Raw genomic sequence first — 12,838 nt, 5'->3', positions numbered from 1 at the left:
AATCACAAGCGGTATAGGAATTTCAGCTTGGTCACGTGGGGATATTACGTGTAACTCTATTTAACGTCCGACTGCCTCTTTAAAAGAATTATCAAGTATGCTGCTCTTCATTAGTAGTGCAGAGTAAAACGACACACAAAAAACAAGGCAAGTCTCTGATATAAATTTAACAGTGGTGTGCCTTCTTTGCTGGCCTAACATAACCAGAAATCATGATCATAATTAAGGATGAAATTATTTTAAAATGTACTTGACCTGAATCTCTAAAACTATTAATATTCTCTTTATGACATATTATGCTTGTTCCAGTGCTGTTGTTTTTTATAGTTTGGGCTTGTATCCAATCAGAATTCTGCTAGCTTATGTTGCCATGCTGTACCAATTCTGCCCAAGGCCTTCAGAATCGACAATGCAGGCGTACTATGAATTGATTAACGTTACGTGGACCCGACTTAAACAAGTTTCATCCATCCACTTCCTACTGCTTATTCCTTTCGGGGGGCGGATAGCGGGGTAGATAGATAGATAGATAGATAGATAGATAGATAGATAGACAGATAGATGGATGGATGGATGGATGGATGGATGGATGGATGGATGGATGGATGGATGGATGGATGGATGGATGGATGGATGAATGGATGGATGGATGGATGGACGGACGGACGGACGGACGGATATAGATAGATGGATGGATGGATATATAGATAGATAGATAGATAGATAGATAGAAGATGGATGGATATATAGATATATGGATAGATAGATAGATAGATAGATAGATAGATAGATAGATAGATAGATAGATAGATAGATAGATAGATAGATAGATACATAGATGAATAGTACTTTATTGATTCCTTCAGGAAAGTTCCTTCAGGAAGATTAAAATTCCAGCAGCAGTGTGCAGAGTTGAGATCAATTTAAAAGGTAAAAAGTAAATAATGGGGGTATAAATAGAAACTAAATAGAAAAATATTACAATAAGAATAAAAATAAAAAGCAACAATGGGAATAAAAATATAACAGTAAATTAAGAATATTACAGGAGAAACTAGGCAGTAGTGACCATGTTAACACCCTGGAAAAGTCGCCACCTCATCGCAGGACTTAAACGAGTTGGAAAACTTATTTGGGTATTACCATTTAGTGGTCAATTGTACAGAATGTGTACTGTACTGTGCAATCTACTAATAAAAGTCTCATTAAATCAATATGCACTGTAAGCAAACAGGTACATACAGGTGATAGACAGTTGCGATAGCCAATCAGATCACGAGTTGTTGTCAGTAAGACCTCACGTTGAACGTGGCATTTACACGTCCTGTGATTGGATACTCATCGGTTAGCGGATGAATTTGAGATCACATAGAGTTGAGAGACAGTTGTGATACAGGGGTCGGCAACCCAAAATGTTGAACGAGCCATATTCGATCAAAAATACAAAAACAAATCCATCTGGAGCCGCAAAAAAATTAAAAGCCATATTACATACAGATAGTGTGTCATGAGATATAAACTGAATTATGAGAACTTAAAGGAAACTAAATCAGCTCAAATATACCTACAAATGAGGCATAATGATGCAATATGTACATACAGCTAGCCTAAATAGCATGTTAGCTTGCAGTCATGCAGTGACCAAATATGTCTGATTAGCACTCCACATAAGTCAATAACATCAACAAAACCTTTGTGCATTCATGCACAATGGTAAAAGTTTGGTGGAGAAAATGACACAGAAAAAGACGTGGCATAAAACACGTCTTAGAAAGTCGGAGAAAGTTATACATGTAAAAAAACTACGGTGAGTTCAATCACCGTCAAAATTAATAGGAAAAAACAGCGCTCGCCAAATACTCGAATCGGTGAAGCATATAGCACATAAACAATGTGCTTTATAACAATTAGGGAGGTTTGTGTCATGTTTGTCCTCCTACAGAAACCATATAAAAAACAAATATATGTTTTTTTCCCCTCATCTTTTTCCATTTTTCATATGTTTTGGAAAAAGCTCCAGAGAGCCACTAGGGCGGCGCTAAAGAGACACATGCGGCTCCAGAGCCGCGGGTTGCCGACCCCTGGCCTATCAGATCACAAGTTGTTGAAAGCTGTTCTGTTACAACAAGAAGTTTTAAATTATTGTTGTTAAAGTGTGTCATGCTTGTCATTTAATTAACATTGTTACATGGGGCGGTACAGCTCGGCTGGTAGAATGGCCGTGTCAGCAACTTCAGGTTTTCAGGTTCGATCCCCGCTTCCGCCATCCTAGGTACTGTTGTTGTGTCCTTGTGTAAGACACTTTATCCACCTGCTCCCAGTGCCACCCATACTGGTTTAAATGTAACTTAGATATTGGGTCTCACTATGTAAAAGCGCTTTGAGTCACTAGAGAAAAGTGGTACATAAATATAATCCACTTTATGTGTATTTGTCGCCACCATGTGGTCAGGGCAGTTGTTACATATCTTTGAGAAGTGTGTGCTTTAAATCAGACTTCATTGACCGGAAGTTGCATACACCAAGCAGAGACATTTAGGGTTTATGTTTTAATTGCCGATGCGTTTTAACACATTTTTAAATGCCCCAGAAAATGTTGTATACTCTTGATGTGTTTCAATGCGCAGTAGGGTGTAAATGTGTTTCTGTATAGTATTTCTCCAGCAATGGTCATTTGGTGACATAAATGATGGTATTTTGAGAGGTAATCATTGAAGTCGGACATCACTGAAGGCCTAGGTGGGAAACGCACAGCCTGGCATTGCATTTTAAGTTAGCACTTACTTGTATTAACTTTCATTGTTCAGGTAAAGTGGCCATGAGTGCAGTACTTTACTGTCTGTATTTTACAGTAATTGGTTAGGAAGACCACTATTTGTCACAGAAAGGCACCAGTAGAAGTTATTTTAGCACAATGCTAGATGCTATCAGCCGTGCTATTATAAAATAAAGTGAAGACACTTTCTGGATGAGGTCCAACATTTAACTTACTTGCACTGTTCATTAAAGTTGTTTTTTCTGTTTGAAAAAGGCTTACATTCATCCGATATAGTGCACTTTTATGACATCTTCATTTGCCTCTGCAGTGATGTTTCACACAATCACATTCATCGGACAGGCTTGATTAACTGTACGAATATAGCCAAGGGGTTGTTATTAAATTAATGAATCATTATAATCTAATGTGAAGAATTAAGCTTGTCGGGAGAGGAGAAAAAGTGAATAATTCAACCACGCTACGTCATGAAGGACTGAATGAAAATTATGGCCACTTGGCAAGCACAGACTATAGGCTTACCAATTTCTCACTGTCTGCTATTAACATAATGTACCAAACACCCGTAAGGGACAAGCGGTAGAAAATGGTTGGGATGGATATATTTGAGCCTTGTTGTCACACTGCTCGTATTTGGCCAACAGGGGGCTCTTTTTGACCACGCTCAGGCTGCAAAATAACTTCCCATATTTTCCATAAATTCTTGTCACTTGTGTTTAAGACATGTATTATTATCAATTCCTAGATTTCAGAAAAATACTCCAATGAGAAGCAATGGAACATGTTTAATACGTAGTTCATACTGTATGTGTTTAACGTCTTTTTTTCACAGGGTATTCACTGAGTCAGAAATAGGCCCAGTTGTACTGTAACTGTAGCTTGTTTTATAAATAAACCCTGGCCAAAGTTCAGGATTTGCAACTCAGTGACTTAAGACTTAGAGGGTGGACAGAGTTAAGGTAAATAATTTGAGTAAAATGTTGGGAAAATACATCCAAAAATAAGTCTAAACTGTCTGCAATGGTTCTCAAAATTTTTTCATCAAGTACCACCTCAGGAAACACTTGACTCTCCAAGTACCACCATAATGACCACCATTAAAATATAGTAGCATAGTAGCCCTAAGTATTCATTAATAACAAATCAGAGATTTTAGTGAATAAGTATATTTAGTATTTTTTGGCTACTGTAACATTGCACAGAGTTTTAACAGTAACACTGTGTTTGAATATGCAAAAATAAAACACTGTACTTTAATCTAGTAATTCTTTGGCATACTAGACTAGATGGAACTAGTGTACCACAGTTTTAGAATTACTGGTATACTGTATTATCATTAAATACTGCCATTAACATTCTCCTAAGAGTATCTGAATTGAATGTCCTGCATGTTTAATACAAAGGAGGTGGAGAGAGTCAACTCTTTCAAGTTCCTCGGCACCCTCATATCTGCTGACCTGTCCTGGACCCAAAATACAACTGCGATCATCCGGTAGGCCCAGCGGAGACTCCACTTCCTGAGGGTGCTGAGGAAGAGCAGACTGGAGAGACAGCTAAAGGTGACCTTCTTCCGCACGGCTGTCGAGACCCTGCTGACGTACTGCATAACAGTGTGGTACGCCAGCTGCATTGAAGCAGACAAACAGGCGATTCAGAGGGTCATAAAGTCTGCACAAAAAATCATCGGCTGTCCCCTGCCCTCCCTGAAGGATTTACACAACTCTCGTTGCCTCAACAGAGCAAAAGACATTACCAAGGACAGCACACACCCTGGCTTCCACCTGTTCGACTTGCTACCATCAGGCAGGCGCTACAGGTGCATCAGAGCCAGAACAAACAGGCTCAGAGACAGCTTCTTTCCCAAAGCTGTCACCATGTTGAACTCTAACTTATAATAATAATAATTCACCCCTATACAATATCATGCCCTAATACCCTACTGTGCAATACTACCCTTTGAGTGCAATACGTCCGACACTGATTGTTATTTATTACTTCGGTACTCTTGTCTAGTTCTGTATATTGGACAGTATTTTGTATTTCTATAGTGTTTTGTATATTGTACATGATTGCCTGTTATTTTTATCGGATAGTAGTCTGTTTATTTCAATTGTTAGTTTTTTTTCCTTGATTACCTCTTGTGTTATTTATTTCACCCAATATTTGTTCCCACTACCACACCTTAAGTTGGAGTCTTTAATCTCGTTATATGCAAATATAATGACAAAAAAGTCCATTCTATTCTATTCTATTCTATTCTATTCTATTCTATTCTATTCAAAGATATACAAGAACCACACTGGGGAAAAAAATAATTATGAATCGATCCATAGTCTACCGCCTGTTCCTTTCGGGGTCGCGATATTCTGAGGAATGTGTAACACTGGAATAAACCAACAAAAGACATGCACCTGGGGATAGGCTGATTGGCAGCATTAAATTGGCCCTAGTGTGTGAATGTGAGTGTGAATGCTTTCTCTCTATCTGTGTTGGCCCTGTGATGAGGTGGCGACTTCTCCAGGGTGTACCCCAAATGCAGCTGAGATCGGCTCCAGCACTCTCCGCGACCCCGAAAGGGACAAGCGGTTGAAAATGGATGGATGAAGTATATCTTGTCATTTTACAAATAAAATGTATTTATTTTACAAGAAAATTATGTAATAGTACAATCTTTAACATGTTACTGTGTTAAAGTAGGGACCTTATCTTGTCAAGTTATGCTTAGGTACGATCGTGTAAGATTAACAAACAATAAGATCATCTGTTTTGGCATATCATCACCATTATCAGATGTAAATGTGGTATACTTCTAACATGCTTTTCTACCTTCAAGGTACTCAAAGTGCTTTGACACTATTTCCATATTCACACACTGATGGCAGTAGCTGCCTTGCAAGGTCCTAACCACGACCCATCTGGAGCAAGGGTGAAGTGTCTTGCTCAAGGACACAACAGACGTGACTAGGATGGCAGAAGCTGCTGGCACGGCCGCTCTACCAACCGAGCATCGCCGTCCAATGTTTGCATTTGTTTGTGAGAAAGGACTACATTAGTGGTTCTCAAAGTTAGAGGCGGGTGTACTGCCATGTCAGCAGCTTCAGAAAAATAAAGAAATACATATATTTTTTGTGTGTACATTATACACTGCATTATAGAAATTTCCCAAGTTTTAAGAACTATTTACTTATTTTTGGTCATAATCATACTACTTTTAGCTTGAATAATTACATTTTGTCTATTGTAGTTTAAAAATGTAAAAATTGAAAAAAAATATTATTCAAAGACTAAGTGGCTTTTCCCCACTTAGAACATTTTGTTTAAATATTTTGCAGCATAGGCAGTACGGTGATTAAGGGGTTGGTGCATGTGCATAAGAAGGTCCTGGGTTCGACCCCCGGGCTCGGGCTCTTTCTGTGTGGAGTTTGCATGTTCTCCCTGTGAATGCGTGGGTTCCCTCCGGGTACTCCGGCTTCCTCCCACTTCCAAAGACATGCACCTGGGGATAGGTTGATTGGCAACACTAAATTGGCCCTAGTGTGTGAATGTGAGTGTGAATGTTGTCTGTCTATCTGTGTTGGCCCTGCCATGAGGTGGCGACTTGTCCAGGGTGTACCCCGCCTTCCGTCCGATTGTAGCTGAGCTAGGCGCCAGCGCCCGCCGCAACCCCAAAAAGGGAATAAGCGGTAAAAATGGATGGATGGATTTTGCAGCATAGGCAGTACGGATATACAGGGGTTGGTGCATGTGCTTCCGAAGGTCCTGGGTTCGATCCCCTGGCTCGGGCTCTTTCTGTGTGGAGTTTGCATGTTCTCCCCGTGATTGTGTAGGTTCCCTCGGGGCACTCCGGCTTCCTCCCACTTCCAAAGACATGCACTTGGGGATAGGTTGATTGGCAACACTAAATTGGCCCTAGTGTGTGAATGTGAGTGTGAATGTTGTCTGTCTATCTGTGTTGGCCCTGTGATGAGGTGGTGACTTGTCCGGGGTGTACCGCGCCTTCCGCCCGAATGCAGCTGGAATAGGCTCCAGCACCCCCCGCAACCCGGAAAGGGACAAGCCGTGGAAGATGGATGTTGTTTGTGACAACCAGAAGATGCTTAATTAAAGAATTGCAAGTTGAAAAATGGGCTTCACGGTGGAAGAGGGGTTAGTGCGTCTGCCTCACAATACGAAGTTCCTGCAGTCCTGGGTTCAAATCCAGGCTCGGGATCTTTCTGTGTGGACTTTGCATGTTCTCCCTGTGAATGCGTGGGTTCCCTCTGGGTACTCCGGCTTCCTCCCACTTCCAAAGACATGCACCTGGGGATAGGTTGATTGGCAACACTAAATTGGCCCTAGTGTGTGAATGTGAGTGTGAATGTTGTCTGTCTATCTGTGTTGGCCCTGCGATGTGGTGGCGACCTGTCCAGGGTGTACCCCGCCTTCCGCCCGATTGTAGCTGAGATAGGCGCCAGCGCCCCCCGCGACCCTGAAAGGGAATAAGCGGTAGAAAATGGATGGATGGAAGTTGAAAAATGTTTGTTTTCAGAAGAAAATATTTATTTTTATCTTAAACGTCCTGCTAATTTATACATTTACAATTCTGAATTTAGGATGTTTTACAAAAAAAAAAATATTAACTAGCTGCACTGCATTGACAGATCATTTCACAAGCTTTTAGTGTTTTTTCCCCTAAAATATAGTCTTTATATCTCATATTTTGTCAGCTATTCTTTGCAGTGCATATATATATATATATATATATATATATATATATATATATATATATATATATTACCGTTCAAAAGTTTGAGGTCACCCAAACAATTTAGTGTTTAATGAAAAGTCACACTTATTCACCACCAAACGTTGTGAAATGAATAGAAAATAGAGTCAAGACATTGACAAGGTTAGAAATAATGATTTGAATTTGAAATAAGATTTTTTTTACATCAAACTCTGCTTTCGTCAAAGAATCCTCCATTTGCAGCAGTTACAGCATTGCAGACCTTTGGCATTCTAGCTGTTAATTTGTTGAGGTAACCTGGAGAAATTGCACCCCACGCTTCTAGAAGCAGCTCCCACAAGTTGGATTGGTTGGATGGGCACTTTTTGCGTACCATACGGTCAAACTGCTCCCACCACAGCTCGATGGGGTTCAGATCTGGTGACTGCGCTGGCCACTCCATTACCGATAGAATACCAGCTGCCTGCTTCTTCTCTAAATAGTTCTTGCACAATTTGGAGGTGTGTTTTGGGTCATTGTCCTCTTGTAGGATGAAATTGGCTCCAATCTAGCACTGTCCACTGGCTATGGCATGGCGTTGCAAAATGGAGTGATAGCCTTCCTTATTCAGAATCCCTTTTACACTGTACACATCTCCCACCTAACCAGCACCAAAGCAACCCCGGACCATCACATTACCTCCACCATGCTTAACAGATGGTGTCAGGCATTCTTCCAGCATCTTTTCAGTTGTTCTGCGTCTCACAAACATTCTTCTTTATGGTCCAAACATCTCAAACCTGGATTCATCCGTCCACAACACTTTTTGCCAGTCTAACTCTGTCCAATGTCTGTGTTATTTTGCCCATCTTAATCTTGTTCTTTTATTGGCCAGTCTCAGATATGGCTTTTTCATTGCCACTCTGCTTCGTAGCCCAGAAATCCGCAGCTGTCTCTTCACTGTAGATGTTGACACTGGTGTTTTGCGGGTACTAGTTAATGAAGATGCCAGTTGGGGATCTGTGAGGCGTCTGTTTCTCGAACTAGAGACTCTAATGTACTTATCTTCTTGCTCAGTTGTGCAACGTGGCCTCCCACTTCTTTTTCTTCTCTGGTTAGAGCCTGTTAGTGCTGTCTTCTGAAGGGAGTAGTACACACCGTTGTAGGAAATTTCAATTTTTTAGCAATTTCTCACATGGAATAGCCGTCATTTCCAAGACTGTCGAGTTTCAGATGAAAGTTCTCTTTTTCTGGCCATTTTGAGCGTTTAATTGACCCCACAAATGTGATGCTCCAGAAACTCAATCTGCTCAAAGGAAGGGCAGTTGTGTAGCTTCTGTAACGAGCTAAACTGTTTTCAGATGTGTGAACATGATTGCACAAGGGTTTTCTAATCATCAATTAGCCTTCTTAGCCAATGAGCAAACACATTGTACCATTAGAACACTGGAGTGATAGTTGCCTGAAATGGGCCTCTTTACACCTATGTAGATATTGCACCAAAAACCAGACGTTTGCAGCTAGAATAGTCGTTTACCACATTAGCAATGTATAGAGTGTATTTCTTTAAAGTTAAGACTAGTTTAAAGTTATCTTCATTGAAAAGTACAGTGGTTTTCCTTAAAAAATAAGGACATTTCAATGTGACCCCAAACTTTTGAACGGTAGCATTTATATATATATATATATATATATATATATACACACATAATTTAAATTTAAATGAATTTTAGTTTTTTGTGATGTGATGTGATGCAAAACATAGCTTGAAAGTTAAAAGTCCTCCACGCCACCCGTCACAACGCCAGCTTTCATTCATCCTTATCATCGTGTGTTTGAGTTACATGCCATGTATTAGGACGTGATCTAATGGCTCCCATTGGCAGGGGTGTCCAAATAGTGGCCTGAGAGGCATTTGCATCCTGTAGCTCATTTTTATTGATTAGCGGCGCATTGTCGTAATAAACTAAACAAAAAACAGCTACAATACAGGAAAAAGGCACAATGTACAGAGAAAGTGATGAAAATGTTATTATTATTTAATAGTAATGCAAAAACTTTGTTTTTAAATATTTTCTGTACAAACGTTTTGTAGTCTTTCTACCAAAAATATATATTATGAAAGCAGCAAAGATTGGAAACTTTTGGTATTGGAAAATGCATTCCTTTCTTCTCTACCAAAAACATATATTATGAAAGCAACAAAGATTGGAAACCTTTGGTATTGGTCGAACTGTGTTGATCAAATACAATATTTGACTGGTTATAGCACCCTTGAGTCTTGAAGGATCTTAGTTATATATAGGCACCTCCGTCTCCTTTTAAGGCCTCAGGGAGCGGCAGGTGGGGGTCAGTTGGAGACATTGGTGGTTTTGTTGGCCTGCTCCTTGGTTTAGGCTGACTCCCCCTGTGGATTTGGGCTGACAACTGAAGTCGCTGCAAAGGAAATCTCAAGGGGTGAGCGAAAGCTTTGTCAAAACTTTGATAATAATCCTTTTTCTCACAAGTTTTCCGCATATTTGGATTAGATCAATGGGTGTTGAAATAAATGTACACATGAGTGTTTGTTGGATAATAGTATAAGAGCAATGTATGATTTGTGGATGTGTGTCTGGGAGGCGACATTCCATAGCAAAGTTAAAGATAATGAAATGCCATTTAACCTTCATGTCACTGTGTTAATTGCATATGTAATGTTTTATACAGGGTAGGAATTTTACAGGTTTGTACAGTTATAGCTGGTTTAGTGAGGTCTACTGTTACTGCGTGAATGGCTCAGGTGTCTTCTGACGTTTGTGCTCTTACAGTGTTGGCCTTGCTCAGTTGAATTACTGACAGGGCGAGAACATAATCTACCGTTCAGATTATTTTTACGAAAGTACCTGTAGTTTATCTGTTTGTTTTCTATATTTTATTTATGATGAGCAGGTGAAGCTTTCATCTTAATTTTTTTTCGATTCTCAGAAAAAAATTTAACTATTGGAGGGTATTGTATAGATATGATTTTGAGGTTATGGTGCTGTTTACCTGATTGACAGTTTTGGGGTGCTAGATGCTTACTTAAACACATATTGGGTCTGCAAGCCCGGGTGAACGCTTCAGAGGTGTGAGATTAGGACCATCTGTTTCAGAGACAGGGTTGTTTACAGACACTGTGTGGATTTTGGTTTGTAATGTTTCTTAGTTGTTCACTAGTGTTGATTATGTATTTTAATATAGCCCACGTTATTCAATTTTCTTTTGATTAAGAGAACATATTGACATCCAAAGTCCATAATTGTTAAAGGGGAACTGCACTTCTTTATTTTCTGCCCATCATCTGCAATCCCTATGTGAGACAAGAAACCACATGTATTTCCCTTATGCGTGCATCCTAAATAGTAAAAAAAAAAAAAAAAACCCTGCCAGTATGAGGCAGCTAACATTGCAGGAAATGGGATTATTGTACTTTGCATCAAGCTCTCCAAAAAAGAAATGCTCCATTTACATGTCGCGACCTGCATATTAACCAAGCTTTAGCAAGATTGTTATTGTAGGAGCTAACAGCAACATTGACTGAGACCCGCCTTAAAATAAAGAAGAAAAAGGATCTTGAGCTGCTTTTGCATTGCCTTTGTAAAAGTTAATGCAAAATAATAAATCATGCATCTCAATTTCATAGTAGAATTTTGTGGCGCCATTTCATTTATCTGAGGAAAGAGTATTAGTCTGAATCTACCACCTTGAGGCGAGCACAATAACTGAAAGATACAACCATCCCGCCAGTCGGCATTCCAGTGACAACAGACATTAAGTCACTGTTTTATGTTCTTAATTGAAACTTTTAGTGCATACCAACAATGTTTGTGAAAGTGCTTTGTGAAATTTATACGCCCAAGAAAGAAGTTTTGGTAATGTTTAAAATGACCAAAATACAGTAAATGTTACATGTTATCATGAATGTCCCTGTTACTACATTATATGCATACTAACAGCATATATATCAAACTGTTTTGGAGGTTTCTGGATAGTTTTAGAGGGTTTTAGGAGGCATTGTAGGCAGAATCGATCATATTTCTAAAACCTGCGCTGCATATAGTTTTTCACTATTGAGTATGCACAGAAAACATAAAGAAGTGTTCTTATCTCACGAAAGGATTGTGGATGATGGGCAAACAAATACATAAATAATGCAGTTCCCCTTTAAGTGAGTGTCATAGCACTGCAACTTCTAGTACTGAATTTAGTTTTGAAAAAAAGAAACACGCAAAAAGATATTAATAGAAAATCGCAACCCTGTCTTTGTTTATTTGTGTGAACACGTGCATCTAGTGTCACCTTGTCGTAGCAAAGGGTGTCAACGGGAACGTCATGTCTCCATGTGTCTATATGTGTGAGGAAAATTCCATGTTGTTGACAGTTGTAACTCAACAATGGTCTCTTTTTAGGTATACCTACACAGTAGTCTCTTCTCTTCCACAATTCCCCATTGTAATGTTTAGATGTGGTATGGATTATCACAGGTAATGGTCCGTTGTCTGTTGTAATCATGTATGTGTGTGTTGCTGGTCCAACAGGTCAGTATCTGCAGTGTCACCATGTTCTGTTGGTCCAAAGGAAGGAATTACAACCATAAGTACCACCATAAACAGAGCCAATATGTGGTCAAAGAGTACAGCAGGTACTGGATTAGAGTTGATACTAACATAGTGTGTTAATGATTCTAATGTTGATGCTGGTGTTATTACTAATAACAGTGTTTTAACAATAGTCAGCTTGGTTGTAAACTATTAACCTGAAAACACTGTTGTTAATGTAAACCTGAAAATGCAGCCTTACTGCACTGCAAGTCCTTGCAGTTCACATTTACTGACAATTTTAGCCCAATCTAAAAAACAGATGAACTCATTCTAACTGTGTTTCCAAGTATTTTCCCGACTAAGATTAAATAAAGTCTTAAATTGGATGTTATTGCTTGTGACAAGCAACACGAGGCCACATTAGGATACTGCCTTCTGTTAAGACAGCAGTCAAAACACCAGAGCGTAACCCAGTTAAAAAAAACTCCCTGCTTTTTGGAGAGAAGGGTTGTGTCTACTCTATTCTGACAGTTTGCATTAAGAAGAAAGTGAGATCAAGTGCGGTTCTGAGCTGACTGAGCTCACGGCTGCCCATCTACAGCCATGTAGTTTCACAGAATAAATGCGGGTGACGTTTTCTGCAACATTAATTCTCTGCCTGCAACTGTTTTTTTTTAATCTATTGTTGGTGATATGCTGTGGTATTCACTTACCTCTTAAAAAAAGAATATTTTTTGTCAGTTTTTTTTGTTTCTTTTTAAAGTTGTTGCAAATACGCAGCATGACAGTACTAACATT

General features: G+C 39.4%; 1 protein-coding gene across 1 annotated transcript in view; it reads left to right on the top strand.

Moving 5' to 3' along the window:
* Positions 1-9,813: 9,813 nt before the first annotated feature.
* Positions 9,814-12,838, top strand: part of myom2b (myomesin 2b) — a 61,381-nt gene continuing 58,356 nt past the window's right edge. The window contains exons 1-2 of the mRNA XM_061880277.1: positions 9,814-9,938; positions 12,038-12,141. Of these exons, the coding sequence (XP_061736261.1) occupies positions 12,059-12,141 (83 nt within the window). The 5' untranslated portion in view covers positions 9,814-9,938; positions 12,038-12,058. The remainder of the gene's footprint in view (positions 9,939-12,037; positions 12,142-12,838) is intronic.

The sequence above is a fragment of the Nerophis ophidion genome, linkage group LG02 (genome assembly GCF_033978795.1).
Source record: "Nerophis ophidion isolate RoL-2023_Sa linkage group LG02, RoL_Noph_v1.0, whole genome shotgun sequence".
NCBI lineage: Eukaryota > Metazoa > Chordata > Actinopteri > Syngnathiformes > Syngnathidae > Nerophis > Nerophis ophidion.
This window is presented reverse-complemented; position numbering and strand designations above follow the sequence as displayed.